At 48.0% G+C, this 21,373-nt stretch overlaps 1 protein-coding gene across 1 annotated transcript in view; it reads right to left on the bottom strand.

Moving 5' to 3' along the window:
• LIMD1 (LIM domains containing 1) overlaps positions 1–21,130 on the bottom strand; it is a 33,582-nt gene extending 12,452 nt beyond the window's left edge. The window contains exons 1-2 of the mRNA XM_032105668.1: positions 19,848–21,130; positions 9,957–10,058 (exon numbers count right to left, since the gene is read on the bottom strand). Of these exons, the coding sequence (XP_031961559.1) occupies positions 9,957–10,058; positions 19,848–21,006 (1,261 nt within the window). The 5' untranslated portion in view covers positions 21,007–21,130. The remainder of the gene's footprint in view (positions 1–9,956; positions 10,059–19,847) is intronic.
• Positions 21,131–21,373: the final 243 nt, after the last annotated feature.

Consider the following 21,373-nt stretch of genomic DNA (forward strand, 5'->3'; position numbering starts at 1 on the left):
GCACTTTCTTATCATACAATTAGGAAGGCAACATACAGGAAAAGCTCACTTCCCCAGGCTGCACTGGGAACTGTCCCAGTGGAACACCTTGAGAAATGGAGATGCTCCAGGAAAGCTCCAAAGTTTTGCCAGTGAATTGAGGCAGACCAGCATTTCATCAGCAGTGCCCTGCCAAGGTCTCAGGCAGCAAGGCAGGTGGAGGACAGGGCACTGTGCTTTCTCAAGGAATGAGCCCTGGTTTGCGTGTGCAGGAGCTTAATGGTTAAACTGTGGGCATTGCTCAGCTCTGTGTTTACTGGACCAGTGCAGGAGCCTAAAGCACATGGCCTCATCATATTCACTGTCCCCCAATCTCTTCTAATCCCTGCTAGGGACAACTATGCAACCTGGAGGTCAGATATAACCCAGGGCAGCAGCCCATCCTTGCACCAATGCAGACATGGAAGAAAACCGGACAAATCCGAAAGCATCCCACTCGGTTTTTCTGATTTTGCTGAAACCGAAACAGGACCCAGAGTTCAAAACAGAAAGTATCTAATCTGGGACATGTAATCTTTGCGGCTCATAACCCAGGGTGTGTATTTGCATGATAACTCCACCACATGTAATCTTTGTGGCTCCTAACCCAGGGTGTGTACTTGTATGATAACCCCACCTGTGTGCCTGCCTGTCCACAGGTAAGCCTGGCATGCTCACCAGCAGCTCTACAGTCACAGTGTCTGAGGAGGGACAGGAGAGGCATGGGAATACCTGAGATTTGCAGCACCTTTGTCAAAGGGTGGTCCTAAGCAAGTTAAAAACAAGCCCAATGCAGCAAGAAGTACTCTTGAAAATCTCCCACTGATTGAAATACGACACTGGGATTTAGCACTCCTAAAAATGAAAAACAAACAAAAAATATTTAACTTTGGTTTTATATTACATGGTAGTGAGGGCTCCAGTTCAGTGCAACGGGCAGGTGCCCAAGTGACTTTCCCACTTGCGTGCAATGTGTCTCCTTAAAGACAAGCTGACAGTGGTGAGGAAAAACATACACATGGGGCCATGCAACGAGGAAATGCTTCTTTGGATGAAGGCCCTCGCCTGGTGCATGAACAGCAGCCATTCCAACAGAAGGGATGAGGTTTGGATTGCTGCCACGACGTCATTCTTCCATGGTGACAAAAAAAGCATTTACCAGCCATTCTGCATCCAGTGTATTTTTAACACGGTGACATTAGCAGGTTAAGATTGATGGCAACAGACCTTCAGTGAAGGTGCCACAGCCAGTGTGCTATGTCTGGGCTTCTGCTGCAAGCTCATTCAGCAGAGGGATAAACCCCTTTATAAAGGATTCATAATCTGGCCATGGGCATTTTATGAGTCCCTGAAGAAGAGCTGCTGACACCAAGAGCACTTTGAGGCAGGACAGGGATGATTTAATTATGTTTTTTAGGGAAGAGGTGAGCATATTAACTATTTTTAGCTCTCTATTACTCTCTTTAAGCTCCTGGCAGAAACGTAAAAGGAAATTAGCAAAACCCACAAGTACCAGGTGCTCCTGCAGCCACCGTGGGAGTGGTTCATGCAAACACAGCCCATTTCTTCCTCTGCTGCTCTCAGCTTCTCCCTGCCCACTTCTGGGATGGACTTCTCCCAGTACCTCTTCGAGATGAGGAAGCACTTTCTCATCGTACAATTGGGAAGGGAAGATGCAGGAAAAGCTCACTTCCCCAGGCTGCACTGGGGACTGTCCCGGTGGAGCTGGGATGTTCTTGCTGCAGCCACACCAGTAAAAGCAACAGCACTGGGACTGCCCCACAGTGCAGAGCAGGGCAGCAGTGCCTTCTGTCCCTGCACTGAGCTCCCTGACATGGGGTAGTGCCTTAAACTAAACCAGTCCCTCTCAAAAGCGATACTTCTGACTGGGCCCGCAGAGGCTGGCACAGGTGTCACTGGAGCATGAAGATGCTGTTTTATTTTCACCAAAAGGAAGGACTGAGAAGTTAAATGGCATATAAGGAATCACTTGTTGATAACTGCCTATTTTCAATATGCATCATGAAGAAATATCCTTTGATAAACCCAGGAATTTTTAATGCATGGCTTGCTGCTTTCAGGATCAATTGTGCTACTAGTCTTATGCTGCTGGCTCCTGACTGTATTTCACTTTCACTTCACCCTGAATTTAGCTAATCTCACACCTGAAAAGATTAAGACAATTAAAATTCTTTGGCATTTCAACCTTACTGTCTTCACTTGTTACAAGGTATCTTGTTCATTTCTCTGACAGGAAGTTTGAGCCCTGAGCTTTTATGTGCTGCTCATCCCTCACACGTCTGTCTAATCTGTTTAGCTGTGGGACCTTCAGGATGACCTCGAGGTCATTTCAGCACCAATTTCAAAATATTTCAAGCTTAGTCACTAGTGCCTTTGTGCTAAAATAAACACACTTTGCTTAGCAGCTGATAATAGGCATATCATCAGGCTGCACTCCCAGGATGCCAGTGCTTTTGTCCACCGTTTTCTCAAATGATGGCTCTCTCCTTTTGAAGTTCATGCAGAGAGAGTTTTATGAGGGACTTGCAATGTCCCTGGCAAGGAGGATCCTGGGAGATGCATCATTTGTTTGCTGGGGAGCTGGACTCGACTTTCTCTTTTGAAGTTGCTTTTCCATTATTTATGAAAAGGACAATGGCGGTCACAAACCCCCATTAAAAGACAAGAGATAGCTCGTGATACATACAATGGAAAAGGGCCATGTCTGGATCCCAGGGCTCTATGGGGATGCATGACCAGGATTGCTGCATTGCTGGAAAGGCAATGTGTGGACTTCACTTGTCACTTATCTAAGCACCATGGAACTCCCTGTGGTATCTGCACAGCAAATGGGCAAAAATCACTGCTGACTGGCAGCTACTCCTGGGTCCCTTCCACGCTGACAGCCCTGGGCCTCTGCCATTACAAAGATCAGTGCTTTTTAGAGTACCACAGCTGTAAAACAAATTTGGATATGTGATTACTGATGGCAGGTTAAATTCAAAAGGATTTTATTTTCTGGGTTCATTGGATGTAACCTTCTGACAAGCAGGACAGCAGGTTGGAAACACCATCAGCCTGGCTGCTAAGGATCAAAGGAAGCTCTACTCAGTCCTGGGTGGCTCCGGCTCAAGCTGCAGTCCTTCCCCCAGTTTCCATTCTCCCCATGGAAATCTGCAAGGAGATTTGGATTAAAGAACCTACTCTGATCCATGCACACCCTTCAGGCAGTAAATTGGGTACAGGCAGAGCCCAAGGACCTTGGCTCCTCCCAACCACTCAAAAGTCCCTGCTGCCCACAGCACAGGAGCCCCCCCGTCCCCAGGCAGCACGTGTGTTTTGGGAGCCCTCTGTGGACACTGCTGACAGGCAGTATGGTGCCCTACCCTGTGCAGCAGACTAGGTCAGGCATCAGAGAGTTCTGCTTAATTTCTGCCATCTGTCCCATTTATGTTGGCCACCGTTAAAGATGGGTGCAGCACTGAGGCTGACACAGAAGCGTCAATATTTCCAATCTGCTCTAGAATTGGGCCTGCATGAAAGGGTCACTTCAATGCCTGTACATCCTCCAAATCAGGTAAATGGCACACATCCCAGGGCAGACCAAAATCTTGCTGAAACCATGGGCAAGAGGATAGGATATCTCTGAGAAGAAACTGCTAGGACACAGTAACTCCATTACCATGTAAGTTGTTCAGTTTCTCTCAACTCCACCAGCGGTATGTTAACATTGCATGTGCTCTCACCATACATGAGGCAGTAGGAAAAAAACCAAACAAACCCAAGCAAAAAACCCTCAAAACTCTGAGAAAATGATCTGCTGCCTGAAAGCCAAAAACATGCTCTGGCACATGGAAGAAAGATAAGCAAGAAAGATAAGCTGCCTCTAAGGGCACCACAGGTGTGGGCAGAAATGGATCCCCAGAGGAAAACACTGCAAAACCACAGCACATCACATAAATGAGCAACACCTCTCCTTTGCTGATGGCATACCAGTGCAAGAAGATATTCAAGAGTTCTTCTTTTTAGGGAAAACCCGGAGAAGGATCAAAATTCAGAGGTAAAATACAGTCACCCTGGGACGAAGCAGTGCTTTTGATCCAGATGGTCCCTGCTCAGTAACTGGTTTCCATCCCAGTGCTCCGCCACTCTGCATCACTCTAGAGACTGCTGCCCTGTTCCCCAAAATGCACCAAAACAAGGTGGCTGTCAAGAGCTGGCCTCCCACCCTGTCACCCAGTGACTCATCGAAACACACAGAGCCTCAGAGGAGGAAGGAGGGGGAGGCAAACTCTGTGACCTCAGTGAATGTAACTGTCATTGAAAAGACATGAGAGAGTAATTTTTAAATTTCTCTGGTTATGAAAGGGGCCTCAGTGCTTACTGAGACACTACTCAGAAAATTACTCACAGGTATCATTAAAACATTGCAAGAAACCCACTAAAATCTTTACAGCACAAATTAATCCTATGCCTGTTCTTAATTGAAAACAGTACTTTGAAGATGACACTATAAAACAAAAAGACCAGAAAGACTGGAAATTTATTCCACTAAAGATTTCAACCTTTCTTTTCTCCTCACGTTGTCCTAATAATTTCAGACTTTCAGCCAGCACTAAAACACATGCAATTGACTGAAACCACTATTACACTGATAAATCCCTGACTGCATTCCCTTGTGTGAGCTGAACACCTGTATCTTTCCATCAAGGATATCTACTGAGGACACCTGATCCATGCCAAAGCCCCTTCAGGTCAGGTCCCATATCACTGCTGCCCTGAAATCTGGCCAGGAGAGGAACAAGTACTGTCACCTTACTGTAAAACCTGCCCTGGCTTTTCTCAGCTATAGCAAGCACTTCTTCTGACAAACAACAGGATTTTTCACCAGTGAGCTGAGACTGAAGACAGCAAAACATAACAAAAAACCCATAAAAACATAAAAAAGTCAGTAAGAACATAACAGCAAATTAGACTGAAGCAGAAAAATGTGCTGATGAATTGCCTGTCCCCTAAACTGCACATCCAGACAACCTGAATATTTTTTGACACTACTTTTGCTAAAAAATTATATTGTTTACTATGCAGACTCTGGCATGATAATTTATTGAAGGGATCCTGAGGATGTATTACTGGCAATGCTTTGCACTCTCCACTCTGAAGATCTGCACATTTCTCGAGAGAGTTGATTGGTGGGGTGGTTTTTATCCAATTATAGGCAGTAAGTCCTGTCTCCACTAGAAGAGATGGCAGTTTCTGCATCTGAAGATAACCATACACATCCATGTGGCTGCGGGGAAATTCACTTGGCAAGGCTGGCTATCCTGCTGTCTGGGATTAAGTCACACGTGCAGAAAAAGGTGACTTTCTGCTTGTAAAATTATTTAATGGTGCCAATAAAACCACGGCATTCTTGTTCTAGGAGTTACATACTAATACAGGACTTGTTTATTCAACATAATTAGCCCAAAGACACCAAGAGTTGCACTGCTCTAAGTAGCCATGCTTTATAATCACTGCAGCAAGACTAATTAGCCCAAGCAGAGAGCTATGCTTGTGGAAAATACTGCTTTGCTCTCTTAGCTACCTAGCTCAGTAAATGACCCTTGATACCTCTAAACACAACTGTATTTTGAAATATTAAATAAAAAACCATATATACACAGAAGGTGGCAAGAAGCAGCCAGCTCGTGTGATTTCAAAGTCACTGGAACAGCAGCCTGTTAACCCCTACACTGAGATCAATATTAATCTGACTTTGCAAAAACAGAGAAGAAAAATAAGATAATGCAGTGATGTCGACATGTCAAAGACTGAATTCTGTAATCTAGCAAAGCATGCAAGGTTTCCAACTCTTTGCAGTAAGGAGCCAAAATCTGGTCCTTATTTTGGCCCTCGTGCTGTAGTTCAACATCAAACCCTCCTTCAAATCACCTTGCAATCAGTTCTTTCTTTCTGACTTCCTTCCTTGCCTACTGATTTCCTTCACAGCCATCTCTAACGCTTCCCTTGCACTTTTTTAGCTTTCAGATTTCCTCTGAGGACCAAGTGGCTCAAGTGCAAGACCCTCCTGCTATAAATTACACTGCTAGCAGAGCTAAAAAGGTCTGTTTTCCAGGCAACCTGTGGCATTTGGATATAAGCTGGGCTGAATCCTGAAGAAAACACTGAAACACTATAACTAAAACAGCAGGTTACAGTGATACTGTCTAGTTAAATGTATATAATTTATAAGGTCTCCTTACTATCTAAATAGTAAATATCAACATCTGGAGACACATGTATCTTTTGTATTCTGAGGAGGTATAAAGTAGTAATTTAATTTAAATGGTTAATGTGTAACAAACTGTTTGATAGCTACAACTGTTCGTCCAACAAGCTGCAAAACCCTCCCCCAAACCCCAAGGCGGAAACTAACACCTTGAGCATGCAGGAAATAGCTCAAGGCGTTTGGAGGCCTTTTTTTTTTGTAACCTACTTTCATGGCCCTCCTGTAAAGCAAATATCATTTATTATTAATCCTGCAGAAAGAGCCTGAAGTTTTTTTCCTTTCCCTCTCTGAAAAAGGTTGCCTTGTTTGTGCCTCTGCCCTGTAACAAACAAGAAGATAAATGAGACATTTATGCCAAAGTAATAATTCTAAATCTGTTGGTTTGACCTCTAAGCCAAATTTTCTGCATTACATGCCATTGGCTCAGATAAGACAGTACATTTTTCTCCTGCCAACTGAACCCTGTAGCATATGCACAGCCCTGTTCAACAAATTGGTCTATCATTTATCTCTGAACATAAGTGTATTGGGAAGCAGAGGGCAAAGGAAATTTGGCACTATGAGGTATCATCCCCTACATAACCCCTTGCTTCTTAGGCCCTCTTGATTTTCTCTGTCGGGGAAACCAGTGCACGTTTGGACACAAATCCAGCTAGGAGCAAAATTAGAAATCCTTGCTAAAATGAAAACAGCAGGACAGTGGTTATAAATATCTAGAGGACAATATGCTTTACCTTAATAGGTAATTTTGCATATTTTATTTATTGGAGTGGGGGATATTCAGTGTTCCACCAGAGCAGAAATTTTAGTATTGAAATCATGAGCAACCTTGACTTTTCCAAAGTCAAGTTTGTACTGGATGGTGTCCAAGATGAACTCCACTTGACCTTAAAAGCACTACTTACTTTTCAACTAGAAACCAGAGTTTCCACATAGGCTGCTCAAGATGTGCTTTGCAGCTAGACAGACAACACCATCCAAATAAATATTTATTTTTCTGGCAGATAAAATGGTCTCATCACATTTACTGCAGTGACACAGGTGACAGAAAGGCTGCAGAGGGGCATGTGTCCTCTCTGGCTGAATGACAGAGTGCGTGCCCTTTATCCCCATAGCAGCTGATGGTCTGTGGGGCCGGGAAATTACTTTGGGCTGCGAAAGGGAGGATTCCCCTCGAGGAGGTTTCCTTCCTGAGTGCAGGGCAGGAGGGTATGTACCTCCCCAGGCAGCATCAGGCAGGCAGCCACAGTGCAGGGGTTTGATAACTCAGAAAGTCAGCCCAGCACAGGCCGGGCCGCAAAGCCCCGGAGCAAGTGACTGGTGCATGAAGGCGCTGCAGACCACAGGGGCAGTGCAGGAAACCACCCCCTGCACTGAAGGGTTTCTTGCAAACCTTGCTGCTCATAGAAGTCTGTGCACATGAGGGAAAACACCACTACTGTGGGGGCCTCCCTCTGGCACCACTCTTTTTGGAGTGCTGGGAATCCCATGCCACCACACTCCTTCCCCTCCATCCATCCATGCCATATTGCCAGTTTCCACTGCCTCCAGTTTCCATTTTAGTGCAGCCACTGCCACAATGGGAAGGACTTGAGCTTTCATGATTACTCTTCCAAATGTAACAAGCTGATTTATGTTCTCACTTATATGCTCATGACTTGCGTTCCCCTTTTTTATGTTGTTTTGAAATACAGTATTTTCTACTGAGTGAAATATCCTTACTGCTCCCACACCCCTTGCTTTCCCCCCTCCCCCATCATTTTCACTAGCCTTGTTTTTTAATTTTACTTTCAGTTTGAAACCCTTTGCCCCAGCACATCTACTCAGCACATTTCTCAGTTGCAGCCTGGGTAAGAGAGAAAATGGGCTTCACTTTGCTAAACTTGGCTTCTTTCCACCTAAGCCTCACCTGACATCCACACCTTTTCATCCTGCACTGGAAACGTTTGGGAAGGGTTGACTTTTAGAATAAGCAGCAAATAGCTATTCTTTCAACCCTCACCAACCCACCTCATTAGAAATGGAATTAAACTAATTTTTAACCAAACACAGACAAACAAACACATAACCACAGATACCTCTGCAACCACAAGTACCGTTCTAGTGCTGGTCTCCAAATAAAGACTGTAAAATTCATTTTAAAAGGAGGATCTAAAGTGTTCCTTTCTAAAGCACCAGTTGCACGGTAGTAATTTTAGAAATTTAAGACAGCTCAAACCTGCTGCTGGATTATTTTTAACAGGAGCTTTGGGTGCAAGGGCAGTTCAGAGACTGCCTGGCCCTAGAGGGCGAGAGGTAACTGAAGCAAAGCCCTGGCTGCAGCCAGGAATCTCTCCATGGGAGAAGATTCATTAATTTCAAATTAATTTTTAAGAGAGGACAGAAGAGTAAGCTGCTGACTTCTGAGCCTCTAGGAAACTGCCACTATATGCAAAAACCACTTTCTCTTTTCAGTTTTCCCATTTTCAGTCAGATGATGGTGAAATGCTCTACTAAAAACATAGGTGAGGGAGGGCAGCTGGTGTAGGACAGCTGGGAAATGGGCATACTTCAAGGCTCAGCTGTTATTAAAAAGCATATACATCTTTCTATATTTATTCCGACTTTACAGCTCCAAATAAAACACATGCAGTCCTGATGAGTTTACAACTCTAAATACAGCTCAGGAGGAAAAACCCTAAGCCTCATCTGGGAAAACCAAACTCATACATACAAAAGCAGCAGAAGATTATTATTTTTTCTGCCACCACATATTCAACTATAGTTCTAAAAATACACTAGCGCTGGAGTTAAACCTAACAAAACAGAAAAACCACTGTCTTACAAATACAGCCACGATTTAAAATCAAGTGGCCTGTTCTTCACTCCAGCTCCATCACAGACCTTCTCGAAAAGCTGCTTAGGAGGATCCATACATTGCTGTACGCCCCAGCAAGCTCCAGATGTGGGTCTGACAAGCGACCCACAGGGAGCTCAGCAGGGCCAGCTGAACTATTTACTCTGCTTCTTGGGTAGATTTCACAGGGCTCATCATTGCTGCTCCCAGCCTGATACCTCTCCACAGTAACCAGTTCCCTTCCTGCATAAACCATAAACCAAGCTGTCAGAGACATGCCCCTCATCTCAGGGCATGGCTGCATTTCTCTGGAGAAAGAGAGAGCAAGATGTGTAACCTGGCTCATTCATGCACCTAGATGCTTTGACTGGAGGTCTTTCAGAGGGTCAAAATGATTTTAGCAAGTAAAAGATAATTCTTGCAGCAAAAACACTGTCACTGGATTTACCATGCAGCAGCTTCATCTGAAAAGTAAAGCCTGCTGAGACAAAAAACATGCCAGCTAAGGCATACTCACTGCCACTTTGAAAAAATACTCTTGTAAGTAAGAAAATGTGGATATAACTGAGAGGCAGAGGAATGAAAACAACCATCCCCCATACCAGAAGCCTGGCACAATCCAAAATATCTTTTCTACATGCCTTGCAACAATCCATTCAAAAACAAACAGCAAGAACCACCACCAAGTCATATAGCTGCAGCAGACTCCAGCTGGCAGATAGTTTAATAACTGCTTTCTTTTTTTCCCCCCTTTACACCAGAAAAATGTTAATCCCAAAGAGTTTGCTGCAGGGCCTGGCACCAGTGTCAGACCAGGCCAGGGATACTCACTGCAGGCTCCACAGGTGAAGCAGCTGTCATGGTAGAGGTTGCCCATGGCCTGGCAAGCCTGGTTTGCTCCATACACACCCTTGCTGCACTTCACACACGTACCTGGAAGAGAGAAGAGGGAGACAGAGGTCACAAGCGGGACCTGGGGGGATGGCTGGGGTCACTGGTTGGGTGACAACACATGTAGCTCATCATGGTGGCTGAACAGCTTAGGACCAAGTGGTTCACTGAAGCCACAAGATGTAGGTGACATCACCATCACCTGCCCTGAGAGATGCTGTTAACAGTGGTCATGACGGTCATCAAACCTCCAGGGTGAAAGACTTTTGCAAAAGAATAAACTGCAAAAGAACAGTCCTGTCCGGGTGCAGTGACATCTCCTTCCTTCTCCCATCCTTCCTGACAACCTTTATATGTATCTAAACCTGCTTAAGGACCCTCACAAAAGCAGTGAGGATTAATGAGCGGTGCTCAGACCAGCAGTTTCTGCCACTTACTGTATAAGATAAGCTTGTTGGTTGCAACTGAGGTGAGGAAAACACGGATCTTCACTTAGGAGTGAATCATCCATTTCAGACCCCAGTTGTGCCTGCTGAAGGCCCTAATGATTTCCCAACAAAACAGAGCTAGACTACCTGACACCTACCTCTCTTACCGAGGAAAATGGCACATCAAGCCACTTCACTTACTTCAGGCATTACCCTGTGATTGTGACAGGCTGTTTTTAAAGTAGCATCACCCTTGAACTACCTCTAAATGAGAAACTTGAACCTCTGTTTAAGCAAATAAATAAGGGACAGTGTGAAGGAAAAACAGATGATGTGTTTCTGTCTCTGGTCTGTAGTGACTCCGATGTGACTTCACCTCCTCTCCTTGCACCACTATCCTGTCCTATTCATTCTGGCTCTTAAAATGCCTGGTCAAGGGACTGTCAGTCACACCTTGCTCCTACTGGCCCAGGAGGAGGGACAGCATCATCTTGGTGGAGATCCTTAGTTATCCTAAGGTTGGTAAACAAATCTTCACCTCTTTTGGGGCACTGCAAGCTCCAGAGCAATTGGAAAAGTCTGGAGAAAGTTAGGAAGAAGTCCACTGTGCTTATGACAGTGCTGAAAAGTAACTCAACTCTGACAGCACCAGGCTTGCACTGCCAGGGTGGGTAACAATTTCTTCCTGCAGCTGATAGCCATGGCCGTCAGTTTTCACACTCCATGGATAAAACCACTTGGGAGTCCCTTGCAGTAGCATACACATGGCTGCTGAAAAGCTGACACTTGGTTTGTGCAGAGCAGACCTGGCTCTCCGTGCTGCAGCTGCCTGTGTGCATTCAACCAGCACACTGAAAGCCGTCCCAGCGCTGTGCCAAGCCCTGCTGCACTCAGAGCCAGAGTCCAAACTGACACAAACCTGGAGAGAAGGCTGCAAGGAATAATTAGTTACTTTGTTTTGTCCAAATCCAACTCGAACTGAAATGCTCGCTTGGCTATGGGCCCACCCCAGCCTCAGGCTGGCACCAAGCGAGCAAAATTTCTGGTTCTTTTTGAACTGAGCAAGTTTATCTCATTTATTGAAAGAAACATTTTAAGAAAGATAAATTGTACAGGCATTAGAAAAAAGGTTAAACAAAAAGGTCAAGGCAGAGATAATAAAAAGTTGGCTTTTCAAATGGATGTGCTCTCCCAGGAATGCGCACATTCAGTGGCAGCCTGAGTTTCTGTGCAATGATCTGACACAAGAGCTAATGACTCAAAATTCCCTCTTGACTACAGCAATGCCAAGCAGAAAGTTTCGAGAGCAGAAAACCTGCCAATTTTCCACGACACCCACCAGGCTTTCCACAGAGCCGACATATTTATTGCACTGCAAGCTCTGCATTTTCCCCTTCTCCGTGCCAATGAGCGGCTGCTCCAGAAAACTTCACCAGCATGCTCCGATTTCCTCCTTTCCACAAAGCAGCCGGGTGAACCCTGACTGTGGATGAGCAGCAAGAAGAAGCAGGAGGCAGAAGGCACAGCAGCTGAGTGCAGGCACAGCACCCAGTAAAGATGCTGGCAGGCATAAGCCACTATTAAGTACGCTAAAGCAAACCCCATGGAGGGCAGAAATTGCCTCTACCATGTCCTGTCTATCCCATCACGCTTCAGAGCGTAGGCATTGCCCCTCTGGGTTCCCCAACAGGACTGATCCTGCATGAACTGTCAAGGCTCCTGCATCTGTACCAAAACCTTCCTCTACCTCCCACTCTTCGACCACCCTGACCACCTTGCCACCTTTCTTTCAGTCCATGATCCATTTCACCACCTGATTAAAACCCTTTTACCCACTTCTTTCAATATTTAGGCCCCTAAAACATGGAAAATAAAGTCATGGAATGAAAGGGCTTTTAAAATAAAGACAATGTTTTCTGTAAAAACTGTAATGTGCTAAATTACTCAACTATGTAATAACCAGACATGCTATAAATATTCATACATATCCTGTGCCAAGGTTGACAATTGAAAAATGGCATTATGGCACATCTGAATCTAGTTTATGCTCTTACATGTATCTGCTAAATCTTACTTGAAAGCCTATTAAATCTCAGTAGCAAGTGAAAGTACTCTCTAAATAAGTTTTGGCTTTTTCCAGATATAATATTCTGAAGTATTTTAACCAGCATACGTGAGCCTTCATCTCTAACTCTCAGCACACCTGTCCTGAAAGAGGGGGGAAAAAAAAGTGATTTTTATTGGCTTTTCCTTTCCACTTTTTTTCCCATTCACTCCCTGCTGTCACAATGAACCTGATCTTTTCGCTTAGGCTATGCAAGGAAAAAGCAAGGAAAAACCTGTTGCTGATGGCAGCCAGCCGCTGAGGTTGGCAGCACATGTGCAGAGCCAGCTGATGGAAGCCAGAGCAGCCAGGGCCACCTCCAACCCCATCCCACTGCAAAACGGGCTCTGTGCCCTGCTCCACGCCACCTCCGACGGCTACTTCCCGAAACAGTGCTGACTGTGCTTTCTGCTGGTGTTAAAATGTCAGCAGCATCACTCCAGCCCCACATGCCACTGACACTAGTCAGCAATTCCGGGTAGTTTTCTTGGCATGGAGTGGCTTTTAGCAAAAACTTCTGTCCTCAGTGTGAAGCAGAGGGATCCTGAGCAGCCACAGTTCAGCAAGATCCCTGACTCCTGCGCTTGGTAACTTTGCCACTCGTTACAAGTGTTTATGCAAGCACCAATCCCAGCAGATATCCTCTCTGAAATTACGGTTTTTAACCTTAGACAACATTATTAAGAAGAAATGACAGGTTTCTCTTTTACCACCAGGATGACAAACCCAAACCACCACACATGTACAGCACCACTAAATTCATGCCCGAGCGCACAGGCAGAATGGTAGCCAGATATGGGGAGGGAAAGAGATGGAAATTGCTGATTTCTGCTCAATTTCTGCCGGCAGGGCAGCCGGCCCCGGACAACAAAGAAATCTCTGTTCCCTTTCGCATCATGCAGCAAGCAACCGCCCGTGCTGCAGCTGAGAGTCTGAACAAAGGGACCTTTGGAACAGAGCTGGGACTGAAAACATGCCCTGTAAGCCACTTCCCAGCACTTGCCACACTCCAACTCAGCGCTGCAGACCAGAAGGGCTGTCACCAGGAGCAGCCTTGGCTCATGTGATCCAACAGGTTGGATGCAGACTTCTAGGGCTGCTAGAAATGAAAGCGAACCCGGTACTCATTCTGAAATGTCAGTCCCACCCTCAAAATTCAACAAGTGCATTTCCATTTACCACCAGACTCAAAGGCCCTGGAGACATTTTTTCCTCCAAGTGCTGCTATTTCACACTCACCAGAAGGAGTTTAGTTACTTACTGTATCCAACTCACTAAAATTTCAACACAAGCCATGCTGAACAGCAGCATTTTCTGGGACTGGTTGGTATGATTTATTTCCAAATTTCAGACAACATCGATCTACAGACCAAGACCACAGTTATTCCAGCAGCACCTCCCTTCTCAGCAACATACAGCACAGCCAAGCTTTCCAACATGTGCTCCTGGTTGGATTTACTAATATTGTCACTTCATTTTGAATGGCCAAATGTGACAATGCTTCAGTGGTGAGATTTCTTGCCATGCCAATTTGGTCCCAAGTAAGAGGAATGCAGCAGCAGGATGATTCTGGTGGTGAGGGTCTGCATATGTGGCTAATCCAGAAACAGCAAGTCTGTCCTACCCTTCCACATACTCTGTGCAAGCCACATTGCCACAATGAGATTGATTGACTCTTCTCCATCAGATGTAACTGTTTTTTGCCCCCTCCTTACAGGAGGCTGGATTTATGCTGAAGAACCCCCAGCTGAACTTAGAAGAACCCCCCAGGAGTCTTTGCACCTCTGGTGTCATCATTCCCATCATCCCCCATGTGTCCACACATGCACACAGCTAATCCAGAAGTAGACCCTGATCCCTCTTGGCAGAAGGTGTACCTTCACAAGTGTCCTCACCATTAGAACTCTGCTTGATACTCTGACAAGAGGACCCTGTGCAGGTACAGCTGCTGTGTTTCCAACCCACCTTTTTATCCCAGGAGAACCAAGCCCTCCACTTGCATACATGTGTTTCAAAGAATGTTTGCTGAGAAAAGCCTTCACCCTGTCATACACAATGAGATGCTTAGTTCTCCCGGTTTTACTTTAGAATTTCTCTGGAACATGAACCCACCTTCCCATGGCTCACCTTAATCAAGTAAATCCTACCTCAGACTCTAAATTACACATATTGCATGCCTTGCTACGCCACTTATCCTCTGCTGAGCAATAACTCTTGCTGGAGAGGTGATTTCAAGGAGATCTGGAGGCCCGGGTGAGACAGGAAAACCTGGCAGATTGGTTCCATTCACCACTGAGTAACTGGGTTGTCTGTACAAAGATGGACAGGTACTCCCTGCCCAAAGAATCACAGAGTCGGTAGACAAAGGTTTTCTGCACCCTTTTTCATGCCATGTTCTTGACCCCCAACCTTGCTGCAGACCTTCATGTACACACTGCCAGTGAAGGACAAAAATGCCATCAAACTCACGTCAGTGACATTTTAAGTACCTTATAGTGATGTCAGAGATTATGCCACATGAATGAGGCTCCTTATTCCTTTCAGTTCCCACTCCTACTGTATCTGGGCTGAAAGCCTGGTTGCTCCTCTGCCTCAACTCCTTGCTTTTTCTTTCCTTTTGGTAGACTTTTCCTTAGCTTGCAAACTCAGCTGAGCTCCCAAGAGGAAGGCAGGAGAAGCACATACTGCTGTAATCTTGAAGAGCCATATTTCAGGCCAATACTTATTTGCTTGGTTCCTTGCAGTGAGATAAGCTTTGCAATCTGTACACACCCACTACCAAGTGCCGTGATCCTTCCAGCTTTCCTTGTTCCACCAGGACCTGTCTCTCCGTGCCTCCCCTCCTCTCCGCTGCAGGCAGGTGTCTCCTTTCAGCTTTGGTACTCTCCCACGAGAAGGTAGCAAAGGATGCCTCTGCTCATTCTCAGTGGAAATGGCACTGTCATCATCACCCACAGACAAAACAGACTTGGAGGAACTTTCATTTTAATCAGAAATTCTCCACTTGCCAGCCCTGAGATTACCTTTGCTGCACACAAAGCATCCTGGTGCCCCGCCATCAGCAGGGCTCAGTAAAGTCCCTGGATGTGTACAGCCCCAAAGTTACATGAATTGAGGTTTCAGCAGTGGTGAAATGTTGCATATAGGTAAAACCTTATAAAATGAAGGCCTTGTTGCCTTTGTAAAATCATGGCTCAGGCCTGTTACTTTGGCTAAGTAGAAAAGGATTGTGGGAAAGAGACACATCTGAATTAGGGGTAGAAAAACATGCTGCGTAACCGTCGCATGCTCACATGGTGGTGTATGGTTTGTTATGCCTTAAAACTATGTAAACTGCTAACTGGCTAACTGCTTAAAAAGGCCTGGTTTTTGCAATAAACAAGCTCCCTCTTGCACCTGCCTGGAGACTCTGTGTTGTTTCATATCCCAACAGTGAAACACTAATTCCACTGTGCACTATGCTTCCAAAGAAGCTGGCCTTTGAGCTGCTCACACCCATTCAGAGGTGCTGGGATTCCAGGTCTCCACAGGGCTCAGCAGTTCAGCTACTGCTCTGCTTCTGCCAAGGGGAAAAAAATCTGCAGACTTTGCTATGAGATATTCTCTGCCTGACTGCTGGGAAGCATCCCAGCTTTTCACTGCAAAACAAGATGCCCAGGGCCCTCCTAAAACACCCGCAGCATATCAGCTCTGCTGTAAATAACAAGAAAGCCAGAATACAACACCTAACAAATATTTATGACATGAAAACTATTCATAAAAATGATTTTATAAAAAGCTCTTGGTAAGGGTGTAGCTAATCCTCATCAGGTGGAGATTTCCATCTAGCTGTATGAAAAAAAGCACTGGTAAAAACGTGACGCTACATGTTACACCTCTAAAAGCACCCATCTGTGCCTGCAAATGCACAGATGTCAAACCTCCCTGCAGACCGCAGCACATCTCAGCCTCGCCCCTCCTCTACCAAGTCACTTCCAGGCAGTGCAGGCAGATGCTCAGTTTGGTTGTGAATCTGCCTGGCTCTCACCTGAAAACTCATCAGACAAATTCAGTCCTTGGGATGGTGCTGCTTCACCTAATCCTAAACATTTGGGTGGTGCTAACAAAGGATTTGCAACTCGCCTGATCACTCCTATTTAATCTTCTGTATTGCCAAGGGGAGATGAAGGCTGATGCACCCAAAGGAACACCATGGAAAATCAGTGGGATTTGGGCACCTCATTCCTGAATGTTCCCTGGAAATAATACACCAAAACCTAAATACATCCTAAGCTAGCTTCCAGTGACACCTCCCAGGGACATGGGGTCCCTTCTCTGCTGCATGAGAACCAGACTCTCTAGGGAGCAACTTCAGCTTTTCCTTCCCCAGGCAAAAGACCTGGGTGATACCTGAGACTCCCTATGTCCTCCTTGAGAGCCCACATAAATCAAGTCAGCACTTCAAAAGCCCTCTTGGAGAACAGAAATTCCTCCAGAGACATGTGCAGCCCATGCAGCTAACATGTAGGTTACTATTTAAGAAAAAAAAAAAAGGAAAAAAAACCAGAGAGAATTCTTGGCTTTGTTTGCTTCTTTCCTTTCACTTATTACACCTACTCGGAGCAGACAAAACCATTTTGCACAGCAAGTTGGTGCTGATAGATAAGACTGCTATTCCTCAGCACAGCATCCTACCTGTATTTTGCCTAGTCCCTGGCTTATCCTTTCCTAGGCTTTCATTTACAAGCGCACGTTTTCACGTAGTGAAGGAGAAAGCAGTTCCTTTACTGTGATCAGAATTAATTGTTCATTATAAACATCTGGTCCTGACTGAGACAGACTGAAGGACAATATGTTAACTTGACAAACAGATCCATCTTCAAAAATATCCCCTTATTACAAAAGCAGCACACAAAATTAGGAGAACTGAAAACATTTTTTAAAAAATACATTGGTCACTTTTACGTTAGTCCTGGTTTCATTTCCTGGCTCTGATGAACTTCAAAGCTGCTGCAATAGACTTCCCTCCACTGGGGGAAAAGTCTGCAGCAAAACAAACTATTGATCCTTTTTATCACTATTGCATAAAAGTGTTCCTTTTACATCCTAAAGTTTGGTAGCTTGAGGGTAGGGCATAGCAAAAAATAATTGAGAAGACCAGCCATGCTCTTTATTCCTTCAAAGGACATAAGGTAACTGTGCAAAAAATGAAAATAAAAGTGAGAAAGAGGGGGAGAGGAGGAGGCCCAGAATTAAAATACTTCAATACTTGCTCCTTCCTGTTCCTTGGTCCTCAGCAGGGCAGATCTGCTGAACCTTCCCCTGCCAAGCTGAGGCTCCACAAAACTTAACTTTTTCCTCTGCCATGACTGCGTAATTTCTTTTTTTCCTCTCCCTCTCCTCCTTCCCAAATTTCTCAGACATTACACCCTGGTGCAAAATCTCCGGCCAGGAGGATGTCAAAACACCTCACTGGGGATCAGGCAGCCTCTGTGTCTCCTCCCTCCCTGGGGCTCACTGCTAACTCAGCCACCTGACCAGCCGGGCTCTCCGTGCTGCCAGAAGTACTCCTGCTTCACTATGAATCTCCCACAGGACAAAAGCCTCCTCCTGCCTCGCATCCGTATTTTGAGACAAAAATGTAGAAGTAATCTAACCATCAGCTGTGCTCCTCCGCCTCCTCAGCCCGTCCCCAGGCACACTTTGGATGAGGTATGACCTAGCCGGCTTACATGCACTGTGAGAAGAAGACACGACAGGGTCTGTTGGAGAGACCCCTGACACCTCTCCAGTGGAGCTGAATGTCACCTCCAGAAAAACATTCCCATTTTTCAGCACCGCCTCCCACGAGTCTGCTGCTCCAGCCCCATCTCCATTATCAGCTCCTTGCCATGGCATTCAGACCCCCCGCCCCCCGACGAGGCTCCCTGAGCTCGTTCAAACCGCGCGCTTCCTGCACAGGACAGAAAGTGCCAAAACTTGGTTTTGGGCCAAAACACCGTGAGTAGAGCAGCTCAACACATCACTTTCCTGCGACAGGATAAAAAATGCCCCTGCCCTGCCACAGGGCTTAATCCAGTCTCGGACACCAAGATAAACAACCCCAGCACAGTCCTTTGCGGGCAAGTCCCCCCGCCTGCTGCCAAGAAACACATTTTGTTATGCAATCTGCAGCTGAGTGCTCGGTGGTCCCTCCAGCTACATCCCCAAAGCTCGGTGTGAAGCTCTTGCGTGGCTCAGACCACCACTGAGCCACCCACCAACCCCACCAGACAGGACCCTGTGCAACAGCACCTGTGCAGGCTGAGATGCAAACCCTTCCTCAGCACCAGGCTGAAGAGTTTAATCTGTCCCTGCTCTACTTCTGTGACTGCGAGTCTAAAATCATGAGGAAAATCCATACACCTGGCCTGCTCTCATCGTTTCTTAAGTTAACCGTGGAGTTTCCAGCCTTCCCAGCAACTCGGGGTTTCCCTCTCCCAAAAGCTGAACTATCTTATCTGCTGTTAAATTGTGAAGTGGCACAGCAGGGAAAGGAAACACTCAATTTGCCCCTGACCTCCCGCCATCCTGGGGTAGCAAATCAATTTAATCCAGGACATTTAAATATTCTCATTGGGAGATCTTCGCATATAAGTGGTTCCTTTTCACTGCCAAGTGCCAGCGATAACTTCTGGTGGTGGTCTGGACTCCTCACAGACCCAAGATTTAGGCAAGAATGTATGTACTGCCTGCTTTTCTGCCATCTTCAGGATGCACCAATCCTTTCACTGCTGATGGGAACCAGCACCTGGGGGCAGAGGGAAATACTGGCAACTTTGGGAAACCACTGCCCTCCCCATCCCCAAGCTACTTCTCTCTTTCCTGAGCTCCATGCCCTTCTCCATGACTGCAGCCTATGCAGGCACAACTCCTCCGCAGGCTGGATGGCTGCCTTCCCACCCACACGTGGTCGAGATGCATCCTTGTAAGACACAGAGACCCAGGAGTACTGTCAAGAAAAGTTAAGTGCCTCCCTGCTGGCAATGAAGGGCACTTCAAAATATGCTGTTCCAGCTTCTTCCCAGCACTGCCCTCCCCAAAGCTGCTAAACTACCTTTGCTTTAAAATTAGAGATGTAGGATTAAAGAAAAAGGTGTAGCAGGAGGAAGAGCTTCCAATCCCTGTGATAAGTAAAAGTTAAATTAAAAAAACCTGCTCTGGGCAACTGACGGAGCATAACCAAGCAGATGTACAGGCAAATGCAATCCTGCAGGTCTGAACCCCGCCGTGACACTGCAGTGAGCCCTCCTCGTGCCGACGGGAGGACTGCTTCCTTACCAAAGTAATCGGCCTTTGGCCGAGCATCCATCTCCTGCTCCAGGCGCTGGGTCAGTGCCTCCAGCTTCAGCTCGGCCGCCGACGGCCCTTGCTCCGGCTGCGGAAGGAGGGTCTGGCAGGGCAGCTTCACCTTTGCTGTGCTGGAGACATCCAGGTGCCCAGAGTCTGACCGTGGCCCGCTCACGCCCTCCGGGAAAAGCATCTGCGGCGCGTTGGGAGCCACCACCCCTCGTGAGGCCAGGCGCGAGGAGCCCGGCTCAGCATTCCCACTGCTGCTGGCGGGCCTGTGGTTCTGACCGTGGGCCACGAAGTGACCGCCTGGGCTGGGGTAGGCAGCGGCGTGCTGGTATTCCACATTGGGAGCAGCGGGTGCGGAGCCTGGTGGGAAGGACAGCGAGACACCCTGGTACCACAGCTGGCTGCCTTCTCCTCCGGCTTTGGGACCGCAGGGCTCAGCGGAGCCCGAAAACCCTCGTGTGGGCTGCGCTGAGGGTGCCGAGAAGGATGAGGACCTCTGCTGTGGCGCGGGCTCCTCTGGCCCCACCGAGGGTGCCGGTGGGGTCCCGGCGTTTGAGAAGGAGGAGGACCTCTGTCCGGCTGGCATCGGGTCACGGCCCCCGACACCTCGCCTCCCCTCGCCGCCGTTCTCCTGCCCGCCGCGGCAGGGCTGGGGCTCGCCGGGGCTCCCAGCCTGTTGCTCCCCGCGCCCCGGGCCGGGCTGTGAGCCCCCCACTCTGGGGATCCTGTCGGGCTCCGCTTCCCAGCCCCGGCGCCCGGCCTGGCTCCCTGGGGCCTCGGCACGTGCGCCGCTGTCTCCGAAGCCCCGTTCCCCTCCCTCGCAGAGCCTCGCTCGCGGCCCCTCGGCGGCGGGGGGCGGCTTGGAACCCCGCGCCACCGGCGGGCTGGGACGGGGGGGGTGGAAGGCGGCAGCCCCTCCGTTCATCGCGGCCATCAGCATCTCCTCCTGCTGCTGCTGCTGCTGCTGCTGGAGGTGGATCTTGGCCATCTTGGTGGCGAACACCCGCCTGGTCTCCTCGAACTCGGGGTTGTTGCCGGCAGCTTTGTCCACCCGAAAGAGACCGTCCTTGGAGGCCTCGTACATGTTGAGGTCCTCGATGAACTTGCTGGCTTCCAGGCCCAGATCGTCGTACTTGTCCATCCTGCCCGGCTTAGCGGGAAGACCCCCGCCTTCTTCCTCCTCCTCTCCTCTCCTCTTTCCCGCCGGGATCGAGGCAGCGCCGGCAGCGGCACCCGCTCCGTCCGGCCGCGCTCCCGCCGCGCCCGTCCCCGCCGGGGGCGTGGCTGTGGGCGCGGGGCGGAGGCGCGGCCGCCCCGCCCCGCCCCGCCCCGCCCCGCCCCCGCCCCGCCCCGCCCCGCCCCCGCCCCGCCCCGCCCCCCCCCCCCCCCCCCGCCCCCCCCGCCCCCCCCCCGCCCCGCCCCCGCCCCGCCCCCCCCCCCCGCCCCGCCCCCGCCCCCGCCCCGCCCCCGCCCCGCCCCCGCCCCCGCCCCGCCCCCGCCCCGCCCCG

This window comes from Corvus moneduloides, chromosome 1 (genome assembly GCF_009650955.1).
Source record: "Corvus moneduloides isolate bCorMon1 chromosome 1, bCorMon1.pri, whole genome shotgun sequence".
In the NCBI taxonomy this organism is placed as follows: Eukaryota; Metazoa; Chordata; class Aves; order Passeriformes; family Corvidae; genus Corvus; species Corvus moneduloides.